Source organism: Larimichthys crocea, chromosome XIII (genome assembly GCF_000972845.2).
Source record: "Larimichthys crocea isolate SSNF chromosome XIII, L_crocea_2.0, whole genome shotgun sequence".
Lineage (NCBI taxonomy): Eukaryota > Metazoa > Chordata > Actinopteri > Sciaenidae > Larimichthys > Larimichthys crocea.
Window position 1 is genome coordinate 22,422,212 of NC_040023.1, and position 27,138 is coordinate 22,449,349.

General features: G+C 40.4%; 1 protein-coding gene across 3 annotated transcripts in view; it reads right to left on the bottom strand.

Moving 5' to 3' along the window:
* LOC104934030 (RNA-binding motif, single-stranded-interacting protein 3) overlaps positions 1–27,138 on the bottom strand; it is a 130,903-nt gene that overhangs the window by 65,518 nt on the left and 38,247 nt on the right. For 2 of the 3 annotated variants that reach the window (XM_027286511.1, XM_027286509.1), the window contains exons 2-3: positions 10,931–11,118; positions 2,490–2,548 (exon numbers count right to left, since the gene is read on the bottom strand). In XM_027286511.1, the coding sequence (XP_027142312.1) occupies positions 2,490–2,548; positions 10,931–11,091 (220 nt within the window). In that variant the 5' untranslated portion in view covers positions 11,092–11,118. The remainder of the gene's footprint in view (positions 1–2,489; positions 2,549–10,930; positions 11,119–27,138) is intronic. The other variant, XM_027286510.1, reaches the window with a different exon arrangement.

Sequence of the window (27,138 nt, forward strand, 5' to 3'; positions counted from 1 at the left end):
CAAACACACAAGCTTATTGCTTTTGCATAAAAAAATTATATTAAAAAACACCTGGATTTTATATACTCGTAACAGAAAGGTAGACATACTGAGCAGATATAAAAAAAAGGAAAACTACAACAACAACGATAAAACGTATGATTTATGTGCACACATACAGCAACTTATTCTTGCAGCTGTATACCAGCTACAAACATTTGCTTTGCATTGATTCTTAGTTTATCCACGATGGGCCACAAATTGTAACTTAATGTGATTAAACCTCAACTTGCTGTTTGAGTCTGGAGTCATTAACAATCTGATGAATTACTGACTATTAAATCACACTCCATCAAGTCATGTCTTTTTATTTGCACTATTAGTATTGGCATCATTTCAATCACTGAAATTTTTAGATCTGATTCCAAGATATATGAACATGGGATGTACAGGCAGTTCTGTTTTTACTATACTGGGTGTCTGCATAAACATGTTTACTTGTTTTTCTGCATGTTCCACATAGATATACATTTCTGGGCTGCACAGGTAAAGTCCACAAAGACAGTCAACATAGGGCGAATGACAAAATTCTTATTGTCAACAAAATCCCATAAAACCAAAACCAACAATGCATTGGTCCCTAACTTGGTCCATTGGTACATAATGCTTTCCAACTTGCCTGCGGCTTTTAGCTCCAAGCCAATTCATTCTTACTGAAGATAGATATATTGTTTTGTTTTAAAAAAGGCGAAGTAATTGCGTCAAACAGCTGGACAGTGTAGTTCTTGGCAAATGTTACTGAAACAGGACTAAATTGTGTATTTGTTGAGGTTACTTTCGTGAGTATTTATGGCTACAGAACTCTGCAATGCTGGCTCAAAACAAACCACTGTGTTCACGTCAATGGTAATGAAGGAACATGTCAGTTGCAGTGCTAACTGGTTTTTAATAGTTTTTAATGTTTTTTGGACAACAAAGGACCTCTATTGCCACAAGGAAATACTTAAGTTAATAGGATCAATTAGTTGGTGATCTAAACCAAATGAAATAAATCTAATCTATTATAATTTTAAAATAGATTGAATAAAAGGTTGGTTTTGGTTTGATGGCACTAGATGCAAATGTGCTTTTTGGATGTGATTTTAAATAAAACAGATATTATTGTCCATTTGTAAATCATACTACAAAGAACCACAAAGTCATTATTGAAAAACGTAATAATCATGAACTGGAGCATTACGGCTGTACTGAATTAGGTTTTTAAAACTCCAATTTCAAGAAACACCAATGAAAAAGAACATTTAATGAGTTGAGAAAATGGAAAAGTAACTGATAATTATCATTGGGTTTAGAGAATTTTCTGCCTTTCCTTCAGCTATAATGATGTCAGGACGGCCATTTCAATATGCTTTCAGAGCTCAAAGCAATATTTGATCATGTGACGCCAAAGCAGGTACTGGAATGATGAAGTTTGTAAGATTTATATAACTGTCCAATTAGAAAGATCCAAGATAATAAGTGAAGTAAAAGAGTTTCCAGGGGTGATTCACTGAAGTTTGGTGTTTCTATTATAATGTTAAGACATGCAGGACTGCAATCATTTACTGAAAATATTTTATCCTTGCATCAAATGAAGTCCTAGAATATGCATTAACATCTGTGCCATTGTTATCAATCAGACTGCCTTTCCCTTCCCTCATACTATGATGCTGATACACTGATTACGGGGCATCCGTGCTGTTGTCCTGAACCATGCCAGGATACCTTTTGAGTACAGCCTTGGCAGATGAGCAGCAATCATGTTGAACACATGCTCTTGTGTGCCTCTTCAAAAGCAGACGACTACAATCATATTGATTAGTGCTTTGTTCAGACCACTTCAACAATCAAGCAGACTCTCATCAGAAGACACTTGAGTGAGCCTCATTCACCACAGAGACTATTTGAAACACATTGTGACTATTGTACCGTGTTTTGATTTGGCCAATGACAACAATGCCAACATCTTACTTTCAAATGCTACTTGACTTGAGTATCATTAGAGTGCAATCCTAAAATCATCTTCATAGAGAAGTAAATCAAAATAAAGGTACTTTAGCAGTGCATCATTTAGTTAGATAAAAGAAAGATGTGCTCATGTTGTATACAGAGTAAAAACACAGACCACATAGCAACACATAAGAGTCAAACACATGGACTTTGTCTAACTGCACAATGGGTGGTTGAAGTCATTTGTTTTAATTTGACGTCATACCATCTGCTGACAGACATTTCAGTCGGTTCTAAAAGAAAAATCTTTGGGCATTGATTAATTTGGAATGTAAAAAGTAGAAAACCACTCCCCAGAACGCACTGATTGGTCTGCTTTTACGCTGCCAAGTATCATCAATTCTCAACTGATGTTTTCCAGACTCAAATCTCAGATCAAGATCTGAGTTTGTGGAATATAGGGTGACTTTGCAAGGTAACAGATAACCCCAATCAGATAAAGTCGGTGGATTTTCACTCACCTTTACATTGATTGGTGTTCTTGTCCAGGATGGCCTTTGTTGACACAATTTTCCCATATCTGTAAAAACAACAATATAATGGTCTGATTAGTTGGTGAATCACGTTTGCTATTTTTAACATCTGGAGCAATGCTGGTGGGTCTTATGCAAACAAAGGGTGGCAATGTTGGTCATGCTGTTGGTCCATCACTTTGGTCCAGGCTGAAACATAGATGGATTGCCCAAAAATATTGTATTACATTCATGGTCCCCAGAGGATGAATCCTAGTGGTGGTGGGAATTCCCTGACTTTTCATCTACTGTCACCATGAGGTTCGCATTTATTTGAGTAAAGTGTTTCAAAAACTATTGGATGGACCACTGTGCCTAAGTAGAACAAAGTAGTGTCTAAACTGAAGAAATGTTACCTCCACCCTGCATATTTTGGCAAAATCTGTAATATGTTTTCAAGTTTGAATCCAGAATAGGATAGGGGATGAAAAGAAAGAATCAAATAAAACTGAAAAGAAAAGAAAGAACACAGTCCGACCACAGTTTCTTAGTGTGTCTGCAAGAGACTCCATTTTATCACAGTAAAAAATTTGATCTATGTTTCTATCTATCCATTCTGCCCTTGTCTGTTTCAAATCCCACCCGTAGGCCTCAGAACAAAGACAGTACTGTCTCATAAATGATGATAATAACCAGACATCTGTATGGCACCCAATCCTGCTTGGAGGGCCTATAAGACAGAGAGACAACCTCCATACTTCTTTCTATTTGTTCTCGTTGCCAACTTTTAATGTCTCCTGTCCATTTCGCTACCTTACTCTTTTTCTTATGTTTGACACCACTGCCTCTCTCTTTGTCTTCTTCCCTTATTTCCCCCTCCATCCTACTACTATTCTACAGCTCTCTGTTCTCAGAAAGAAGTTAATAACGTTTCTTATCAGCCCGGTCTTTCAGTCCTCCTGGAAAGAGATGAGCAAGGAACAGACACAAAACTGAGAAAGAGACTAGGAAGGTATGAGGAGAGATGAGATAGAAAAAGAGAAGAAAACAGAGAGGAGAGGAGAGGAGAGGAGAGGAGAGGAGGTGAAGAAGAAAACAGACAGAAAGCTTGGATCGCTGAGATCAGCCTGGATCACTGCCTAGCTCTGTGGATGAGACTTTTTAATTAATGTTTTAACACTGCTGCACAATGACTGACTGGCTGGCTGAGTGAATATCAAGCAGATTGACAGAGTGACAAGCTAGCTGACTGGCTGACTGGCTGACTGGCTGACGGCCACAGGTGAGCGATGTAAGTATATTCCCCTTTTCCCTTTTAGAGAAAAAGAGGGAGACAACCAAGAGGGAGACCGAAACGATAGGGAAACCAGGGGGAGATACAGTGTGGGAGGTTGCAAGCCGAGAGGGTGAAAAAGGGTGAAGGGAGGGGAAGAGAGACTCGGAGGGATGAGAAATAGACGAGGAGAGGGAGAGCAGTCAGTCAAAAGATAAAGAGAGACACTGAAGGCGAAGAGGAAGCGAGGTAGTCAGGGAGCGATAGAGAGATAGTAAGAGGTGTTTAATAAAGAAGAGATCATTTGGTTGTCACCATCAGGAGAGTCTCTGTCAGCCAACTGGTTCTGACAGTGAGAGAACAGAGACTAGCTCACCTGACAACCTCACATCAAACCTCTATTGGGACAGGAGACTTTAGAAATAAAGACAGAAAAATGGCTTTAAAAGGCTGCTATCGCACGTAACATGACAGCTGAGCAGCTTATGATCTAGAAATTGGTGGAGAAAATCTTTCACACATTTTCCTGCAATTTAAGATATTTTTAGGGTATTTACAAATCTGCAGGTTGTGACAGGCTAAAATCAAACCTAATGTTTAACTGGTGTTTTTTTTTTACAAAGTCAAAGCCTCGCGGTAAACAAGGTCTTTGGCCTGTGGTTTGGGGAGCAGTCCAACAGTTACAGACGTAAAAAACACATTCAAAAAAACAAGGCAGGACTAATCGCCCACACATATACGCAAAGACAAACACACATGCAGACACACACGTAAGGCAACATCATAGATCAAAAACACCAAAGCAGTAATCACGCACATTACACACACCATCTGGCAATACCCGACTGTTGACTTCTGCCTTGCTGTGATTCAAACTCGGTGTGTGTGTGTGTGTCAGCATATGAGTGTAAACACCGACAGTGCATGTGTGAGTGAATTTGCCTGGACACATTTGAGCACACAAATACTTATGTGGGTGTGATTCCTTGCGTGTGTGTGAGTGTGTGTGTGTGTGGAATGAGTATGAATGCATGAGAAAGATCTCATGCACCGTTGGTGTTTTGGCAGGTTGTTTTTCCCGGCAGAAAAGTGAAACATTTCCAGCCTGTTTTATTCAGTTGCATGAGTGTGTGTTTGTGTGTGTGTGTGTATGAAAAAAGAAAGAAAAAAGAGAGAGAAAAGACAAAGAGAGAGCTACCTGGATCGACACATTAAGAATCTTGGAAAAATATGTTCACAGTTGTCTGTTTTCACAAAGAAGAAAACAAATACGGCATGTGTTTCATGTGTGTGTGTGTGTGTGTGTTAACATCAGATTGATGTGTGTGACCTGTTCTCTCTCTAGTTACAGAATTTGGTTTGACTGAAAAAGAAAAGGAGAGGAGAGTAGAGGAGAGGAGAGGAGAGGAGAGGAGAGGAGAGGAATGACGCCATGGCCTTGGGGAAATGTCAAATTACAACAACACTGCGCTGTTCAAAATGGTGTCTCACTCTGGACTTGATTCAGTGGTAAAATTCCATTTTATCCAGACAGCTACAACAATCTGCTACTGTGGTGAAGAAATAGGAGAAAGTATTGATAATAGATCAGATGATGAAGTAGGTTGAGGAAAACGTGCAATAGGAGGAGAGGAAAGTGCAGAATGTTCTGTTCTGTCCCAACTGGAACCCTCTCATTGATTCCAGCAGAAGCCTGGAGCTAGTTGAAATAACATCGACCCACACTTGACCCATCTGCAATGACACACGAGACACTCGTAAAAACTATTCAAATTCTTACACCATACCAACAAAAAACTACAAAGAACCAGATGGTTAGGGTTAGCACTTCCTTAGTCCATTGCTTTCCGTTGTACCAAAGAAACAGTAAGTGCATATCACTTCTGTGTGAATCATATCTGAGTATGTAATTTGTTTCCACTGGATGTTCATCATGATTAAGGAGTCCATGATGAAGTGTGAAACAGTCACACTGAGCAGTTGAGCAATTTTCCAACAAGCATGACGAAGGTGTCTAAATCCCGGCTAGATCTGTAGTTCTGTAACCAAACTTTTCTCCTCCCTGAAATTAAAATATAAGGATGCTTGTTTAGTGGTTTGTGTCATTGTATATATGACATAAGACTTAAAGTTTATTTCCACAGTTCCATAATGTTTGCCACTGTCAGTCCAATCCAGGTGACCACTTTTACTCCCAGTCCATGGGCAGGAAATCCTGATTCGCTATGTTTATAACAGAGTATACAGTATATCTCAAGATCAAGGGTAGTTCTGAATACAATATTCAACAGAAGATAAAGATAGTAAAAATAGCACCTGCAAGCTGGGCTTCTTGCTGTTGGTTTAGTAAGTAATATCAGCTGGCTGCTACGTCTTGTGTTTTTGCATTTTCTTGATTTTTGGCTGTTAGCAAAGTTGTCAACTCACTAGTTTTTGATCACAGGTAAGATTATCATAACCAATGCACATGTACAGCTGTCCTTAATTACAACAGTGGCATTGCACTCTGAAACTGGGGGCTCTGAATCACAATAATATCAATTTCTGCACGTTGTTTTAAATGCAACGTCATAGGTTTTGCCTCATTAGCTAACTCCTATCCCTGCAGAAGTATTTGCACTACGTCAAAACATTGTTTTTATGTCAAAGTATTCACCAGGAGTAGCTGGCTAACCTTAAATGCTCGATTTATTTGGATTCCTAAAAAAGCTACAAAGCCCAACAACACAGCTCTAAGCCAGAGAATACCGCCTTTGCACAACATCGGTTGGGGTTGGGCTCATGGGGATGTTTGCCTGGCAGACTGTCACTATGACAATCCTTTTAGGACAAGCTACGTGACGTCTTCAACACATGGAAACTCCTTGGAATCCTTTCCAAAACCGAACTTTTGATGTTTTTTTTCCACCAAGAAATGCAGTACACAAAGAACAGTAAAACCACTCAAATTGACAGTATTTTCCAGACTGTCGAGATTTAAGGAGGAATGTCAACATGAAACTCAGTGCGCCCAATTTTGGCAAGCTTGACAAAATCTGAGTGCAACATGGCTGTGTGCATGTGTGTGAAGTGTTAATGACAGTCCTCTGAGGGCCCTCACAGCATCAGATCTGTGTTTTCATTTCCTTGTGGAACATCATCAGGCTATGGATGCTCACTGTTTGATGTGTGCTGAAACAGTTGCCACACACACACACACACACACACACACACACACACACACACACACACACACATACATACACTACATTTCTTCATCTCTCCAGGATGTCTGGAATATATATACACATTATGTATATGTGCACGTTCTGTGTGATGGTAAGTCATGTGTTCCATCAGAGACTGTGTATGTGTTTGAATGTGTGCATGAGCGTGCACGCAGGTTTGTCTCTGTGTGTGGTATTTCCTAATTGGGGATCCAATACAGCTGTCTTGTCCCTTGCATATTGCTCATTTTTCCACATCTCTGCCAGTTAGACACAGACAAACACAGAGGGAGAACTGAGAGAGCGCAGTGCTTCAGAGGTCCACAGATTCATCTCCGATATGTAGTTTAACATGTTCCAGTGGTAAAAAGAAATAAAGTGTTTCCACGATGAAAAGGCATGGTGCTGTGCATTCAGAAGATGACTCGATGTTACTGAAACATTAAGTTGCCAAAAGGGCTTTCGATTAAGTTTAAATCAGTAGCTGCAAGGCACTATGGTTAAGTGGTGCCTTCAGGAGTTGGTATCGTAGCAGTAGGGTAATAAAGTGGATAAACTATTGTATGCCCACAAATGTGGTCATCATCATAAGGTAAAAAATACAAGTATAAACAAAAAAAGACATTTTATTTTAAAAATAATACATAGCTGATTCTTTCCTTTTCGTATTCTTATTTTTGTTTCACCGGATATTACTTTGCGGTGTGTATGGGAGTGTGAACTTTTGCCATAAAGATTTATGTCAGAACAAATAGCTGGTTATTACTCTATTTCAAATACATTGGTGGGTAAATTGAGTTTCGATGAGTTTTTATCTCCAGTACATCCCTGGCCATAACTCTTCAGCAACCGCAATACCTTCTCCATTTAGGATCCTATAGGATCTTTCTATCAATATAATTACAGTGAAATTACGTTTGACAAAAGAACATGACTGTTGACCCTAAGAGCGGGGTTATACCAGAGAACATTTGTACAGCGTGTTGTCTGGCCACATCAGGAGGCAATAGTGCTGTGTACAGCCACAGTCAATTGCAGCATGAAAAGCCAGTCATCACAGAGAAGGGCAAAACCTAATAATGGCTCAAATGGGGAAAACGATGGATGCTTTCAGACAGTCTCTCCTGGAAAGCATTCATAGTGTTGCACTTGCTGGTGATAAAAACAAGATGTGAACTCAAACCCAATTTCTCACCTCCAAACAGCTGGTGAAGTGGTTTTAAATGTTGGATTATCAGTTTTCAGAAAGTTACAGAAACTGTGTGTGTGTGTGTCAGACACAGCCCCAGCGGCAACACTGCAGTTATGTGGTATTCTGGTGAGGTATATTCTTTGTAAGCTCCAACAAGCTCAGAGCAATAGAGAACATCAATAATGACACACCTGTGGTTCACCTTCATCTGTGATTTTTTCTTTTTGGATGATTAGAGCTCCTCTCAGAACTGTTTGGGCATGTGTAGACTGTGGATGATTGACATGTGCTTCAGTTGTCTGTTAGTTTTATTTACACTTGTATGCTTGGGCTACCCACCTGAATAGAGATCTGATCAGCCATCTTAAACATCCATTGTGTTTGTATGCAGGATTGGAATAAATGACTCATTAGTATGTTTTCATTAGTGTATAATAACCTGAATATAAGAATAATTATGTATTCTTATCTTGAGCCCTAGTGTGAGCAGATCCTCTCTATCCTCTAGGTTTTCCACCGTTTTTGTACAGTAGCCCAGAACAGACAAATATGATCTAGATATAGCCTGGGAAAATATTTATTTTGTTGCAATCTGTAACTTCACTGCTAGGTGCTACTTAATCCTACACATTGGACCTTTAAGTGAAAACACCAGTGAGGGCGTGCAGTGCCTTTCATTTCATATCATAAAAAATACTATATTTCATCACCAGAAAAAGATACTTGATACTTTGCATCCTCCCATTTTTTGATAGATAGATAGATAGATAGATAGATAGATAGATAGATAGATAGATGTAGTAAATCAGTGGTAAGTGTGAGAGGGAGATAGAAAGACAACAAGTGCGGAGAAAGCGAGAGAGCGAGAAGAAATTGCCCTTGTGCTCTGCTTTAGATTCTTCTCACGTTCTGCTCTGTCCCCAGACGTTAAAAGTGTGTCCATAGTTTGGGCGACCGGGGGAGTGATTGGAAATGTCAGCTGACAACAGCACTTTTCACTGACACTCTGAGAACTGGCACGAGGGGGGTGGAGGGAGGAGGGGACAGAGAGAGAAGGATGGAAGGAGGAAATGGGGATGACAGAATGGGAAGGGGGAGGATGATACTGGTGGGCGGGCTGGCACACACGCAAAAAAAAAAAAAAAAAAAAAAAAAANAAAAAAAAAAAAAAAAAAAAAAAGCCACGCTTGGTAACAATAAGGCTGAGGATGACATTGATTTGAAATAGTGTGTGCGTCACTGTCAAGGGACTGTCCTTCTGTTATTCATTGTAACTGTGTGCATGAATGAAAAGCCTGTTTGTGTGTGCGTTTGTGCACGCGCATGCGTGCATGCCATGTCATGTCACCGAGTGACAGGAAACTGCCACTCAGTCTATTTCCGAAAGCCGGAGAGATTTGGAAACCCAAGGCTAAGACTGCTGCTGCCCAAACAGCACACGCCACCACCACCTACCGACTCCCTCACTGACCTTTCCTAAATGTTACTGGCCACTTGGCACACTGACTGGGCCTCTAATGAAACTTTTATTGGCCCCCATTTTTCACCCTGTTTCTCCAGAACGCCTCCAGGGCTAAGCTGAAATACAACAGGCTTGAACCGCAGCTGACATCCAGAAGGGCAAGGTATGGTGTGTGTGTGTGTAAGTGTGCACGTGTGTATGTGTGTGTTATAGTCTTCACAGTTTATTTTTAACTGCCTTTTTCTTTATTCCAAAATTAATTAGATCAATTAGAAATGCTTATGAGATCATCCAAAGCCCTTACCTGCTGAATATTGAGCTCAATATATCATTCTCCAATTACATTTGATAATATCAGGTAATAGCTATAGGCAAACAAGACCATCTCTGTGAGAGCTGCTTTATCGTTTGCATTGCATTCTGTGTTGACTCTATTTGCCCTCATGGGGACAATTGGGAATGAAATGTGCAGGATCGAGTGAGAAGAACAGCATGAGAGGTACCAAACAGCTGATGTTACTGTACTAGACTGTAAGCTGAAGTTAGGGAACACACTATGATACACAATTATTTTCATCTTCTTTTTGACTGTGACTGTATAATTCAACTGGGAAACTTTAACACGTTGGTGACTATGGAAAAATCTGAAGGGAAATGATTGGGAGGAATTGTGGAGTGGTGCTTTGTTATTGGACTTACATAGCGTCATCCATAAGTGTACTTGGTACCAGAACACCTTACGGCATAGACTAAAAATTAAAAAATGAGGAGAGTGTCCAGTTTGGGAACCTCAGAATTGTGTCTCTGATTTTTTTCTTTATTTTTTTGTTACTTTAGAATATATGTACAGACTGCAGGTCCTCTTCCACAGTGTTAAGCTGCCAGTTTTTTATGGCTGCACTCAGTAACTATACCACTATAACCTATACACTGGTCCTTTAAAGTCCATCTACTGAGGATAGAATTAAACAATTGATAGCACCAGAACATATACTAAATGGATCTTGTGGTGAGACTGTTTTGTTTTTAAATCTCCTGCTGATGGACAGAAGGATGTATATGAGTTTGTCTGTGTGCAGCATGTGCGTGTAGATGACCAAAGTGCAGAAGGGAACGGATGGGTTAGGCCCAGCTGGGTTGTGTTTTTTCCTTTGAGGAAGCACAAGGGAGGGACAGAGAGGTCAAGAGCAACTGTTGATACTATATAAGCTGATGTTGGACTCACGCAAAACTAATTATCACAAGTGAGCAGAGCAGGAGTGAATCGAGCTGAGCTGGACTGTAGCATTACATTACGTTGAACAGAACAGAACTCACGGCTGGCAGAGCTTGATGAGGTCCTGGTCGGTGGTGGCTGGTGGCAGGCCTCTGATGTACAGGTTGGTCTTACTAAGCTGCTCTGCTAGACCTCCTCCATGACCTCCTCCTCCTCCTCCTCCACCTCCTCCTCCTGTGGTGCCGGGGCTGGGCGGAGCCATGGGCGGAGGGGGAGGAGCATAGGACTGCTGCAGAGATGGAGAGAGAAAAGGAAAGTAAAAAGGTCACTTAAAGTTATTCCAAAAAAAGTTTCAATTTATGCCACTCAATCCTACTCATCAAAGTAACTATCATCTTTCTACAAACACACATCCCTCTGCAATAAGTACCGCACCAATATCTTGATTCAACAGGAAGCACATCAAATTAAGGAAGCAGGATATGTGTAATTAGTAGTGATCATGCCACCAAGTTTTAATAAGGAAGCTTGTATCAATAACAATATCAGGCCGTGCTGCATCTTAGCACTGAAGTCACAAGGCTTCAGTCAGGGTCATTATCATGGCTGGACTTATCAGCTGTAAGTTACAGCGTTTTTCGAGTTAAGTAACAGGAAATGTCTCAAGCGACTAGCAGCTTTGTTGAAGATGAAGAGATTTACAAAGTGCTGATAGACAGAAGACTCTGAGTGTGTGTATTTGCAAATCATCACACATTAGACATTGCATTAGCTGGCTTGACGGGTCATTAGGTCTGAAACTGAATCCTAAAATTTGATCACTGAATTTCTTTTCTTATGCAAGAGGACTTGGATCATAAAGATATAGCAAAATCATCTTTAATCAAAAAGCATTTTCTTCATAAGGGTGATTCTGTATATCATACATATACCACACATGACCACAATAAGCACATTTATGGTGATTTAATATGTTTCTGTCAAGCATCCCATCATGGATACAACCAGGCCATTGGGTGTTTAATCCAGATCTGGACCCTTTATAACCCCTAACTTACTCAAAGGTTTCCTATCGGCCTGCACTGTCCAATTACACAGCTCAATGCTGACTAAATGACTTAATAAGATGACCATTTCTGGCAGAGAGGAAGGGTAGTGCAAGGATTAATGAGTGTTTGGAACGGATGGTTTCAGAGTGCACATCCACCCCTGCCTGCTTGTTGCCTTAGGCAAACTATTAGGTTAAGTTTGGAGGAAGTAAACAAGCCAGATGGCTCATATGACAACAGCGTTCAAAACACTCCTTGATGTGTGGAGCAAAACAGCCACACTGGCTCGACAAAGAAGTCTGGTCTCAGCACGGGTCTCACTGTAGGGAACTGGTTCATCCCAATGCAGCCTGAGATAAACACAGGAAAGTTCCAGTTCCACTAAGTGCCATAATGACGAGTGGAAGAGACAAAAAAAAAAGTGGAGGGAACGGGGAGAGACATTTGAGACAAGAAGTGTGTGTGCTTGGATGCATGCTGTATTCTGCATGTGTGTCCACAAATACTAGTGCATGAACGTGTGTGAGCTTGTGTGTGTGAGTCGTGTTTGTGATAATGACAGGTTGTCACCACACAGCGATGTGGAGCCTGAGCCAGCTCTGATATTAATCCATTACCTGTACTTCCCTCAACTGGCAGACTGTGCTAACAGGATTCAACACATGCACAGCAGACATGCAGCGTTAAAAGGAGATGGTGCCTGTGGGGTAGTGTCATTTACAGGCCAGTGCCTCACACACACACAACAGCCCAGAATGAGCCTATATTCTTCAACCTACACTGGGTATTACTTCATTTTAATGGCTGTGACAAATCCTACTCTATATTGCAAGTATCTCCTAAAACCCTTTCAATAGCAGTTTGGTATTTCTTTCCCAAAATATCTAGAAAATCTCTGAGTCTGAAAGCTACTGATGATACCAATGTGGAAAATTATGAAAGATTAACTGAGACAGTTAATTCATTAATCAATTTGTCAAGCAACAGAAAAAGAAACCACTCCACAGTTTTATCACCAATAATGTGAAACATTTTGTTGGTTCCAATTCCTATACATGAGAATTTGATTGTAAATTGAATATGTTTGGGTTTTACACTGTTAGGTATGATAGAAAAGAAATTTAGAGAGGTGATCTTTGGGCTCTGTGACATTGGAATTTTATTTTACCTTTTTCTGACATTTCATAAACCAAACCATGTATCAAAAGAAATATTTACAGATGAATATCTAATAAATAAAATCACATGAGTTCCCTCTCATTAATTTGAATGGATCCAGCCCATGACAATGGGGTTACCAACGCATGTGGAGTCTGGTACACAGGGTTGTAAGTTGAACCTGTCTGAACTTTTGCTGCAGGGAACGTGACGTCATCCAGCAAATCAACCACATACACACACAAGCCCACATTCCTACTTTGCAGATTAACTTGTGAACACCTACTGTTTACCTTGCGATTGTTGTGACGAAAGACAAAATAGTAGCTGCCCTGATCATTTTCCAGAGTTGTACTCTGTTAGATGTCTGTGAGTATTACAAACTGTGGTGCAGGCATCTGATAAGCCTTTAAATGCATCAATCTGTTACTTCAACTGGACCTGCATCATAATTGATTGTCTGGCTTACCTTAAATAACGCAACCAGACTAACACAGGTTTGTAAGCCATGCTACCTGTACTGCATTGAGAAAAAAAAATAAAAATGTATCAATGTTTCTTTAATAAAGTCTGCCTTTCAGTGGCTACAAGACAGACACAATGAGCAAAGTGTCAAACTCTTCCAGAGAAGATACTCGGTGCTCAGCAGTGTTCGTGCGTGTATCTGTGTTTTCGTGTGGCGTCTGTGATCATGATGATCATAATGAAAACCTCACTTCTTCAAAGCCTGAACTGAGTAGAGGGTTCATTCAATATCAGCCTTTTAACAATGGATTTGTTTACCGGTAACCTCTGAAAAATAACATAGATGCATGTTTGATAGTAAAAATAAAAGACCCCAGGCTTCATCTGAAAGCCGTAACATGCTTTAGATAAGACACATTGCATACATGGCATGCTTACTAACACAATGCCAGGACATGCAATATATACACGAATAAAAGCATACCCCGGCTGTCAGTATTTATTCACAAATGCACACACACACTCAGTCTTATCTTTATGCATTCATCTCATTCCGCCATGATTTGGAGCACAAAAGAGCTTTTTTTCACTCACACACACACACACTCAGATGTCCAGGTATGCAAAAATGTCCAAAATCTCTCTTTTCTCTCACTCGCTCACACACACACACACACACCTGATCAAAGGCCTTGCCCAGGAAACCTCTTTCAGCCAATTTGTGCGGCTGTCAGGGTCGGGGCAATAGTGAGCTGTGTATGTAAGGTGTCAGAGACTGTGATAGGCAAATCCTTTGAAACACTGAAATCTCTCTCTCTCTCTCTCTCTTTCTTTGGCAACCATGCTTTCTCCTCTCCTCTCCCTCTCTTACTCACTGTCAAATCTGACTTCACCATTGCTCAATCTCTTGCTCTTTTCACCTTCCACTTTCCACATACTCTATATTTCTCCCTTCCTCCTTCCAGTTTTCTCTCTTTTAAGGATTACTCTGCAGTTGGAGTGTGTGGACTGAAGGCTGCCTCTCAGCTGGGATTGTTGACACACTTAGTACAGTGGAGCAGCTCTCGCAGTGGGGAAAAAGGCTCAGAGGCAGCGACACAAACTGTCGCACAAAGCAAACACAGTCACCGGGTTTTTGTAGATTTCATGCAAGGCTGACTCTGTGAACAGCAACACGCAGCAAACGTGCACAGTGTCATATATGTGCATGCTGCTGACTATGTAATGAGGAAAAAAAACTATCTAGTTACAACGTAAAATGTGCAAAATGATACATTTCTTGCAACAAGTTACAATGCATTTGTCATAGCATCATTTACATCACCTTGAACAGGTAACAGAGATCTGCTGGTCTGCATATAGGCTTATTACATGACTTACTTGCTGTTGCCTTAAAACCTAATCTTCTATGTCGGTGGTTGACAAACTAAAGAAGAAAAAAAAAACATATTCTAATGCTGTACAAGATTTGTAGAATCCACACAAGGTGTATTGAAACTCCCTTGGCACTGGTGGTTGCCTAACACCTGGCCAACAACTTGTTTTTTTTCTTTAATTTGTCAAATGTAATACCATCATTATTTAATCCAAGAAATATTTAATCAATTTACGGTTCTAGAGGAATGGCTGACTGCTCAACAATCGTAGCATGCTATCCAACTGCAAACATGCCAGTGTTGGACAGTCACTATAGCTTTCCGCAGCACTTTAACTGTTTTCTCTGTACTGGGCTGTTTACTCAGACAGAATTTTTGTCCTCTGGATTATTGATTTTTTTATTTAATAAACAGTGAGTGAAAGCGTAAAAAAAAAAATCAGCGTTAACTGTCAGTTAACAGGCTTGTTTGCTGGGTCACTAATAGGACAAGGTCATGCAGTTTATAAGGAAAATGGATTTGTCTGTTTGAAAATCATTCATCTTTTGTGGTGCCGCTCACTCAGACAGAGGAGGTTAAATAAAAGTTGGTGGTCTTCCATTTTGGACTATTCAGCTCTCCATTTCCTCAAAGGTCAACACTGCCAAAATGATCAATGCTACTGGTCAAAGACGGAAATTCTCCAAAGTTGAACTTAAAAACAATTTGTGTGGATTTACATTTAATCTACAAGCCATCTATCTACTATCCGTCATTTAGCCCATTCTGTGAACATTGTCCTTCTTCCTACCCACCCCCTTCCTCCAGGGCTAGGTTAGTACTGTACACATAACACGCACTAAACACACATGACTAAAAGACTAAACTCACATGCATGCACACACACTTGCAAGTACAGTCTATTTATAGCCCTTTTGTCCCTAAAGAGTTCTGTGCTTTCCAAACAATGAGTAGCTCCTGGAAAGCCCTGCAAATGAGTTTCAACTAACCCCCCCAGACACACACACACACACACACACACACACACGCTCGCTCATACATACAACCACAGCTCACTTCTTCCCAGAGTTCCGGTAAAAGTACGACAACGTTGCTAAGGTCAGGTTTCCTATGCTATTTTCAGCTAAAAACGATTTTCGTTATTCCATACTGAGGCTTTTTGTGTGTGTGTCAGTGTGTTGCTGCTGTGTCTATACACTTGATCTTTGTTTCAGCAGACAGAGATGCAGAAATGAAAGACAGACGCACAGAAATATGGCTTGAAAGATTACAATTACAGTCAACATTCCATTCATCTGCTGCTATAACTGCTCTATACAGTTAACAAGGTTCATCCCTGGCAATATGTTACTCCATGTGCAGTTAATACGATGCATACAATGTTTCTCACTTGTATAGGCGTATGTGTGTACACATAAATAAGCAATATTCAGTGTGAGATACTTAATAGACGGAGGGCTGGGAAGTCTTAGTCTTAGAGAGTAGAGGAGTTGCACAGTCCCACTGAGGGGTGAACTTCAGGGGAAAAGTAATAAGGAAGGGATAAAGACATAGGAGAGAGACGGTGAAAGAGAACACGGTGGAGAAAACAATAGAAAGATGGTAAAAGGGGGATGGCAGAAGAGGAGAACTGAGTGAGAAAGGATCAGGGGAAAGAGGATGGGACATGGGAGAGCGGGTTGTTCCGGCCTCTTCTGATGCTTCCTGAAACACAGAGGAAAGAATGCAGGCTATTTTTGGGTCCAGCACTGAGATTCTCTCTTACTCTCTGTTCCTCTAAACACAGCAGCGGAAGGGTTTAAGGAAGAGCTTATGAATGCATTGGAATGGAAACATGGCTCCCAATATACCATCCCCATTTAGAGATTACACAAGCAGCTAAATTAGGACTTGGCCACTGTTTCTGTCGGAAACCTTAAAAAGACAAGAAATCATCTTTTCAGGAATTTCATTGCCAAACTGTCGTGTCCAAGCCTTGTTTTATTGGAAAATGTGGCCTCAGGGTGTTAGAATCAGCACACAGAAAAGAGAGACTTCAAATAATGAAAATAAAGGAAGGGATAATGACATATTCATGTTAGGGGAAGCAGGAGGAGACAGCAGCAAATATAGGAAATGCTGTGTACAGGTATAAATAGCCTTCTTGGAGACAAGCCTAATGATATCCAATACAGGATACTTACAGGTGTACAAGTGTCAAGTTGAGGAATGTGTAGGCTAGAGGTATGGCCTGTGATTAGTTTGGAGAATAAATGATACGTCGGAGGAAATCACACCTGAGGGTTATTTCATAAAACAATTTTTCAAGTAGAGTTCATTCTATGGGAAGCTTGGAAATCCAGAAAAAGGATGTGGCTTCTTTAAGTCCTTAAATAAAATGCACTGATAATCCAGTTGCTAAGAATTAAAGCAATTATATACACAGTGCCTGCATGTTTCAATGAGTCAAATGAAAGACCTTTAAAGACGTCTTTTTATGCCAGTTACAATAACGACCTGAACAAATCTGCAGTTAAATTACATGTCAAATATCAGTTTTTATGATTGGAGTTATTTGTCACTGGACAGAAACATACCACACCAACCACTATATTTTATAAGCGTAATACGAGAGTTAACTACACCCTTGAGCTAATGTAGCCATAATTATTGTAATTTAAGGCTGTTTAAGTTTTTCAGGACCTGCAGACACTCTGACAGAAATAGTTGGATATCATGTTTTACCAGGGAAGTCTGGAAGTTTCATCAGCCTAATTTTAGGATCGTTGTGAGGTCAATCAGGACAGGGAAAAAAAAGATCATTTTAATTAGTAAGGCATAAAGTTGACCTTTTAGAATATCGTCTGCATGACCTATTTAATTTTCTCATCAGAAAAACAATGTCACAAAAATTGGCTTTTAAAATTAAATTAGAGACACGTAAAGCAGAATACACACGCATAACAAAATGGTAAAAATGTCTCATCTTCATCATAATTTTTCCCTTGGCTCAGTTAATAAAACCAATTTTGTCAATTCTTCCTAAAATAAATGTTCTATTCCTGCATTGTAGAACTCGCGGTGCACTAAACCCACAGATCTCTCATTCTGCAGTCTGTTTGTGTATCCGCCATTACTACCTTTACGCCATTAATTCATGCACTTCCACTTTCATTCTCTCTACACTTCTTGTTTATCTCTCACCTCTCCCCTAATTTTCTGTCCTATCTCATCACTCTCCCAGTCCCCTTCCCAAACGACTCATTCCCTGTTTCTCCCTGTCTCCTCACAAGAATCAGGTCGTCTAGGTTGCTTCCCAGCGGAACGCCGTGTTCCTGCTGCGTACCTTTCTATCTCCCTCTCTATCTCTCCTGTTAACATCAGCAACAACAGCAGCATCAACAACACTTTGGCTGTCATAAACAAGTTGCACAAACATCCCAGGAGAACATCCAGTTTGTGCTTGGTGCAGACTGACCTGGTGGGAGATGATGGAGTGACTGTGGTGAGTTGCTGAACTCTCAGCAAATTCCTGTGGCTGTGTTTTCTGAAAAAAAAAGGTCAGCGAGAGGGGAGCTCCAGGCTATGTGTGAGTTTACAGGGAGGGTGTTTAACTTGAGATTGATTTGAATCTGTATTAGGCTGCTCGGCTATTGTTCTTGAGGTCAAGGCTGTGTGTATCTGTGTTTGTGTGTGGGGTTGTGGGAAAACCCACCAACATGAACTTGAGCAACAACCATGTCTATATTTGGGTATATTCTGTATGGGTGTTTATATATTCTCATAATGCAAGAGCTTAAATTACATAAAATTGTTGGTATTGTTGTTAAAATTCATGTATTTGTACCAAAGTTGGTCAGTTTTAAAACCACAGCACGCAGCAACGAAGAGACTGGTTGAGGAGAGTGCATGAGTGTCAAGCTTCTGAATATGCTGAACTGATACTGTACAAGCTAGTACAAATGACTTACAGTGATATTATTTGAATTTGACAGGAAATATTCTGCTAACAATGTAAAAAAGTGTGACCATAGTGGCTCAGTGGTACTTCGTACAACAGGTAGATCCAAGGTTCGAATACTGACTCTGGGTCTCCCTGAGTGCACCCACTATTCAAAGAAGTTACATCGATATTAGACAATTCTACGCCTCACAATTTACATTCAGTGGCAACTTAAATTACAAACACAGGAAGCAGTGTTCCCTATATATGGCAAAGTGGAACATATGTGAAGGTCAGGGTGATGGATAGGCATTGTGCATGTTTGACCTTTATGCAGAGGACTGAAGTTTGCCTTTTGTCTCGGACTTGTAAATGACATTCTAACTTTTGTAACATTGATCTTTCTCCAGCTTTAACCGAGTGTTTTTGTTGCTAACCCTAACCATACCTTATCCAGATGTTTGGCTATAAACCAAGATCTTTCCCTGGCCATCACCATATTGTCAAGCACAGGTATGATAAGAAGTGAGAAAAACATTGGTACTGGATGTAATCCAGTGTTTTGCACAATCATTCAATATTGACATTCGTATCTGGCGATAGAGTTAGTGCACCAGTGTACACTCAAACATAGAAACATGGATGTTAAAGATATTTCCCTGCTCTGCTATTAAATCTGGAGCTTCAAGTGCCAGACAATGGGCGCACACTGCTGCTACTAGTTAAGATGGAACAAATGTAGTGGATGAATTCCGGGTATGTGCTAAATCTACCTGGCCAAGAACAGTGCTTTCAAAAAAGAACAAGGACTTAGCAACATAAAAAGTCCATGTCTGCCAAAAATAAAACCAGCAAGTAAGTTCCAGTTTTATTCAGTTTTAATCTCCTTACTGGCATGATGGCAAAGTTTTACTTAACCACAAGTGTGCTAGTGCACATATGTACCACGCACGTTACCTTGCTGAAGTTTGTTTTCTTGCATGTGCGTCACCCTTGCTGTCTGTAACAATCACATTAACTAACAAATCAAACTACACCAAAGCGGCTGACCTTGTACTCTCGTTCTAAATGAAAAACACTTCCTGAGTGACGTCCAGGAAAATCATTCCACTGCATTATACTTCAAAACCCAGCCTGCTGATTTTACTTTGCTCAGTATAATCCAAAATAAAATTTCATATGCTACATTCTTCTTTCCTAATTGCATGACCTCTTGTATGCAAGTTACAAAATGGGGGAAAAAAACATGCATATTGAAGAGGAGCTTTGCACAAAGCTCTTTTATTATGTATATTTATGCAAATTGAACAATAGTTTATTCAAGAAAGTCTCTCTCGCTCCTCCTCTCACTGCCCTTTGGTCAGTGATTCCATCCTGCAGTATGCATGATGAGCGGCAGCACACGGGGTCTGTCATTGGTTTTATACAGACCTAGGAGGGAAAAGTATGAAGATTTCATTGTTCTTCATTGACTCGCCTCAAAGTTGAGTGTTAACAGTAGCAGTAGCTGCAGTTCTTTGTCACTGCTAATGATGTGTCCATATAAGGTGAACAAATATAATTCTACCTGCCGCTTATTATCCAGCAGCGCTTCCATCCCTCTTTAGCTTATCTTCTCCTCCTTGCATATTAATATCATCCTGCCCTGTTATGTCCCTCATCTCTTCACTGTCAAATCAAACATTTTGCTTCTCCTCCTCCTACATAACTTCTCCTCCTCTCTGCTCCGCAGCCTCTCTGCCCTCTTCTCTTTTTCTGATCCATCATCTCTTCTGCTCTCGTCTCATCTCTTCCTCGTACTCGCACTCTGCCTATCTCCTGCCCCCCACTCCTCCAGCACAGTGCAGGAGATTAAAATATGAGGAAACAATCAAGCTTTGGCTTATTAGCATATGAACGGGGGGCCGATGGGCAAACTGCAGAGACGACAACAGAGGCCTGGAAATCCACCGCAGAGCATTTTTTAATCCCAGGCATGACTTTTTACCGTATTTTGTTGAATGAGACAGAACAATCCTCTACCAGTCCTTTCAGGCAGTCAAATTACCATCAGAATAAGAGGGCATAAGAATAAGACACAATGCTTATATAGCGTCAGGTCAAAGAATGAAGACTATAGAATAAGCGTGAAGACAGAATAATGTTTCTCCACGGCAACAATGAGAAGCTGAAAAGATAGGAACTGGCGTGTGTGTGTCCGGGTGTGTAGGTGCGTACACTTGTGTGTTGGCCTCGTCATCTCACAGCAACAATGAGAAACTGAAAAGACAACAATTGGCAGGTGTGTGTGTGTGTGTGTTCCCATTTATGTTGGGGGGTGGTCTACTCTTAATATGTCTCTATTCTAAGTGTAGCGACATCGTAGGTTGTGACATACAGTGCATTATGTGGGCATATGAGGGAGAAATGGGAATGGTAACTGGAACAGGCAGCTAATGTCAGGTGTTGGTGAATAGATTCTGTGTTGTGAAAGTCTGTTGCTTGGGTGGAAGTTATAAAAAAGCACAGTGGGGTCACTGCTAGTCTATATTTCTTCACACTGGTTTATATCGCTGTTCAAACATATTGTGTACCTGGATAAAGCGCCTGAAATGAACTTTCCCATTTTCAAGGCAGCATCATAACACACACACACACACACACACACACACACACACACACAAATAAAAGAAAACAAAATAATAAAAAAAATGCCCTTCAGCATCATGTGGCAGACATTTTACTGCAAAACATGTATTGAGACTTTCGATTAACTTGAATGAAAACGAGACTAGGAGTTTGCGGCCATGCTAGCAGCTCTGTGAGCCTGTACATTGGCAATAGCTGTGATTTTTATACATACTCACAATGGCAGCATTAGCCTAAATGCTAGATACAATGTGTACTACTTATTTGTGCACCATGTTAGCATTAGTGTATTAGCATGCTAAAATTTGACAGCACTAAACTTTGGCATTTATTTTAAACTTCTTGTTTTTACCTATAACCCTGCTGGGTCAGGCACCACGTGTACATCTCTGACCTGCTCCATCTTTATATCCCTTAATTTTAACATTTGTCGTTGCTTATGTTTCAACTATTTTAAAGCACTTTGACCTTTGCTCTGTGAAAGGTGCTATACTAAATACATTTTACTTTTACTTAATACTTACTAGTAGTCATGATATTTCAGTCCTGGGACACAGTGGTCGCCATCTGACTGACATTGCCATACAGTGGCTCAATATTAGCTTTCATTATGAGGGAAATAAATAATATGACCATGATATATATGAAGTTATATATATATGAATGTTTGTGAATTATTTAATTCTTGTACATTTTGAAGCTAAGAATTAGCAAATTTATAAATAAACATGCATTCCTCTACAATTGGAGGATGTGTGTTGGCACTCAACAACAGGACACAGCTGAGCTGTCCGGGTAAAGCAAAACCAAGGTTGATGTATTCTCTTCCACATAATCTATGTTAATAGAAGTCATATGAAAAACGTTGTAAACAAGAACTCCTGTTTAAGGTCAAGTCATTGAGCTATGGTAGCAAACAGAATGTGAAATCATAAGGCATGAGATAGTGCAATGGATGTCTGCATATAGAGCATTCAACTCACGTCGTCCCACATGGGCACTTCTGGTTTTACCAGTAATTTCACTTGTAAGTGAAGCAATGTTGCAGCATCAGTGCACTACATCCATATACAGTCTCGTCTGATGTAGTAACAAGGTTCAATATGCCTCTCTCCTTCAGATCGACCAGGTCTGATTTAAACACACTTATCTCTTCCTTGTCTGCTCTCAGGGTCACTGACCATTCATTATTACTCTGCTTCCTTCCTTCACTGTGTGCCTCGTTCCTTCTTGTTTCTCTCTCTGCTCTAATTAAATTCCTTCATCAAATCTGAAAGGAGCAAATATTCAAGGAAGGCGAGGAGAAGAGGGAGGAGTAGAAGAAGAGGGGGAGGGAAGAGAGAGTGTAAGGACATATTGAGTGGAATCCAAGCCCGCTGACTGAGATCATATGATGACCTGCGAATATATCTAAAGGGAAAATCCATAATAGGGCATGGTAACAAAAGGGTAGAGCTCAGTCAGATCATACTGTTTTTTTATTTCTCAGGTGGAAGATTAGACAGACGCATGTAAGGAAACTTTGGCAGACAGAAATACATAACACAGCTAGCCAGACAAGAGAGGCAAAGTAAGGAATCAGACACACATGATATGCCAAATGAGCTAACACTTTACCGTTGAAATTCAGCTCACAAATTACATATTTTGCACTGTACTCTAGCAGTATCTTAATAGAGCCAACTGCCAAAACAAATTGCATCTGGATTATGACAAGCCACTGGCCCAAAGTGATGTAGTGATGGGATGCCGCACCATTTTCCAAAGGAAATTCCATTTGCTAGAATACTGAATGGCAGCATGAAGTAGCCCTGATGTTAAATACATTTAGGTCTCTAAATCTCTTCAACCTTCACTCCTCTTTTGTCCCTGTGAGAAATGATACGCAGCAGCTCACATTTATAATTCAGAATCCAGTATTGAACCATTCATCAAATCAGAAAAGAGACATGGTTTGCCCATTTAAGAAACAATGGCTGAGCTGCAGTGAGCAGCACTCCATGCATTCACAGATCAGACAGTGGTCGTGTGCGCTTGGATTGATTTAAAGGCTTGATCAAATTACCTGAAAAGGGTTAAAAGTATCCATTACTGGCTAACATGCTTTTGCCATTGAGCTAAGGGAGAAAACGGGGAATGTAGCTGCATAAAGCAACAATCAAGCCCGACTGTATCCTGGAGGCATAAATATACCAAAGTGTTCAGTGAGGGAAAACACATCTTGAAACAAGCATATCACAGTGAACAGACGCAAGTTAGGGAGAAGCAGTGCAGTAAACAGAAAGGAAACTCTCTTATATATGCTTTGCTGATAGCATAGAGCCATCTTTGTCATTCCGTCTCTTCTGCCTGTCGAAAACGTGAAAGTATACCTAACACTTTTCCCCTTTAAATTACAATTAAAAGGCTAAAATATCAAACCATTTAAAGAACCCATCCATAATGTTTTAGAGGTTGTACCAGGGACACCAAGACAGAGTGGAAAATGTTTTAGAGGTTGTACCAGGGACACCAAGACAGAGTGGAAAACAGTGAAACGAAAGGGACTGCAGAGAATAACAGAAGCAAGGGAAGGCAAAGAAGCAGGAGACGTTTGTGAGGGAAGGGAGGCGAGTTTGATGAGAGAAGAGGAAGGTTGAAGAGCAAAAGAGAATAGCAGAGAGGGGGAGAAAAGGCCACCAGAGAGGTCACTTCTGCTGTTAATAATTTATCCTTTAAAAACCAGTCCGAGGCTTTAATTGGTGCTGTGGCTTAATCCTGAAACACACATACACACACACCTCGGGGAGCCTCTTAGCAGCTGTGCTCCAGCTAAATTGGCTACAGTGTAGCGGCGGCAGCACCGAGTTCCCTCCAGGTATAACACAGTCAGCCAAAACAGCAGTAGCAGGCCTGCCAACCCTCCCTGTCTCATGAATCTGGGCGTGACACTTCTCGGCTGCTGTCTGTCTCACGCTCGCTGTCACGCTCTCAAAACAAATCTTACGGGAAATCAGGAAGACAAGACGTTAGTCCCCCTGCACGGTTGTTACCTAGATAAACACTTTAGTTGTAATCTGCTCTTTAGCTGAGGAAGACGTTGCCGTGCAGCATCAGCGGGCTTTTGCATGACTTGGATGAAAGTCATTTATTTGATGATTTAAGGATTGACATGGAGCGAAGGTAAAAGACGTCAATTGAATTTGTCTTTTTTAGGACTCAAGGCTACATTTTGAATAGTCAGGAAACAATATGCAAGGCACGCCATGACTGTCATGCGATAGCCTCATTGGTAGAATTTATTTTACTTTTTTTTTATTACAGTAAGAATCGGTCTTATATAGCCCTCTCTGTGCCAACATGAGTTATTCAAAGCCCTTTGGTAATTTGAGATCTGCACAGGAGGGGAAAATGAGAATGTTCTTTTCATTTTGTGACAAAGGTTTTAAATGAGCTTTAAAATCACCTGTGTATTGAATTACCATCATTGTAAGTAAAAAAAAAAAAGCAAAAAAAAAAAAGACGTGCCCAGTGCATACCAGTGCAGATGCATGTCAAAACTGTTTCAGTTGTGTGTTATAAAGCAATTTCAAGTTGGCAAATTGTGAACAGAGTTCTGTCTGCTTGTCAACCCTGTAAGATGCCTCCTCAGGGTAAGGTGCTGGCACCTCACAGTATGGTGCCAAAAACTATCAAAAGAACCACTTATGTGGCGCTAGATCAAGGGATGTAAGGTAAAAGCATGAGGAACCTGCTTCTGGTGCTCTCATTCATTACCATTAAACATCCTGCTTTGTTCACACAAACTGTAACAATAATCCACCACAAATGTCATGCAAAGTATTCCACATTTATCCCATCCAACTTCTGCTGTCACTAAGAGCGGTCCAGTTGAAGGCACTCTGGCAGCATTATATCCGTGCCTGAAGGTTGATGAGCACATTTACCGCCCCCATATCCTATCCTCACACATCAGCTCTGTTGGTGAGATAAGCACTTCAGCCTTCAGCTGATCCAAGGGAAACCCTGCTATCTGTATCACATCGCCTCTCATACGCCAAGACTTAATATAAATTCTGTGCAGCTATAACACTTTTATAAGACTATTTTCACATGAATGACTTAGTTGTTAAATACACAATTTGCCTGATCAATGAAATCAAGGCAAAAGGACTACCCTCATCACCTCTCTGCTACTCCTCAAAAGAAAGCTGAAAATGTAGCTGTATTGTACAATGAACTATTTGTACCATTATTATGGTATAAACAACTGACAGTATGTTGAAACACAGAAAATAGATCAATCTGGTTTGACAAATGAATAAATAAACAATATAAATGTACAGACAACAGTTTCAAAAATGAACTTTCCACCAAAAATCCACTTTATCAAAATGGTCAAAAGGTTTGTTTTGAACTTTTCTGTATGTTTTGCTGTCTTCAACTATTTCCAACTATTGCAAAACCACAGCAGCAGAAAATATACCACCACTCCTTGGGTGTCAAAATATCTTCTGTTTCTTTCATTTCCTTTTGTAGAAAGTGGAAATACCCCATTTTACTTTCTGTCAAATGTTAGTTTATGACGCACTTTCATGAGGGCAAAGGGCTCCAATAATATGTGGCAAACAAAACCACTCAGTTAGAATCATGATTTCATTAGCTGTCACTTGTGTCTCCACTCAGAAAAACATCTGATGCCACATTAAATCTATGAACCTGATCTAATTAACAGTACATTTCTTAAAATTCGTAAAATTAGATGTTGTGTGACTGTATGCGGTTGCAGTGGTTCAAGTGTCACCTCAGAGTCTGCATCATTGTGAACTGCATTTCCACCTTGAGAATTAGATTTCCAAAGTGAGATAAAAACTAGCCCAAGAGTTGCTGCAGTCCAAAATCACCCAGACAGTGAGGTTATCAGCCAGACCCCAGCACCATGAGAATACATAGTGTCTCCCAAATCCTATTGTACCATGAAATGTCACAGCACATTAGCTACAAGAGGGATTACCCTTCCTTGAAAGTAAAAGAGGGAGGGAGGGAGCCATTGAAAGGAGATAGAGAAACAGAAGGAGGAGAGGGTTATACACAGAGAGCCTGTGGGAATGTGTATGTGAACACATGCTGCTGCATACAGGTAAGTGCGGGGTGAATTTTAACGAGTGCATGCTCTGTAACCTGTAATTGCATATGTAAATCCATGCTAACTATTTTCCCCAAGTTGCCACTTTTCTCTCTTTTTGTCCCATTTGTCCTCTCTCCTCTCCTCTTCTGTGCCACTAGTAATGAAAACCTCTATATCTTGATTTGACTTATGCATATGGATTATGTACACACACACATTTTATCTATGGCTGGGAAGTTGAGCTAGGTTGGAAGACTGAGCAACAGCCTGTGGCTGTACTTTGGAAGAAAGCAAGAGTCTGCCTCTGTTGTTTTGTCTCTGTTTTGCCTCTCCACTTTTGTCAGCCCCATTTCCTGTCAATCTGTAATTCGGCTGAACTTCCTGTCTCTGATTAACTGTTGTGAGGTCCAGATTGTATGTTTTGAAAACTGTAGGACTGCCTTCCAGCTTTCTGCATGACATGACGTCTTGTCTGACTTTTCTTACACTGTCTAGTGTATAATTTCAGAATTTTACATTTTTGCTGTCTAGAATGTGAATACGCTTCCTTTGGCAATAAAACCATATGCATGCAATAATAAAAAGTGCAATATTAAGAACTAGA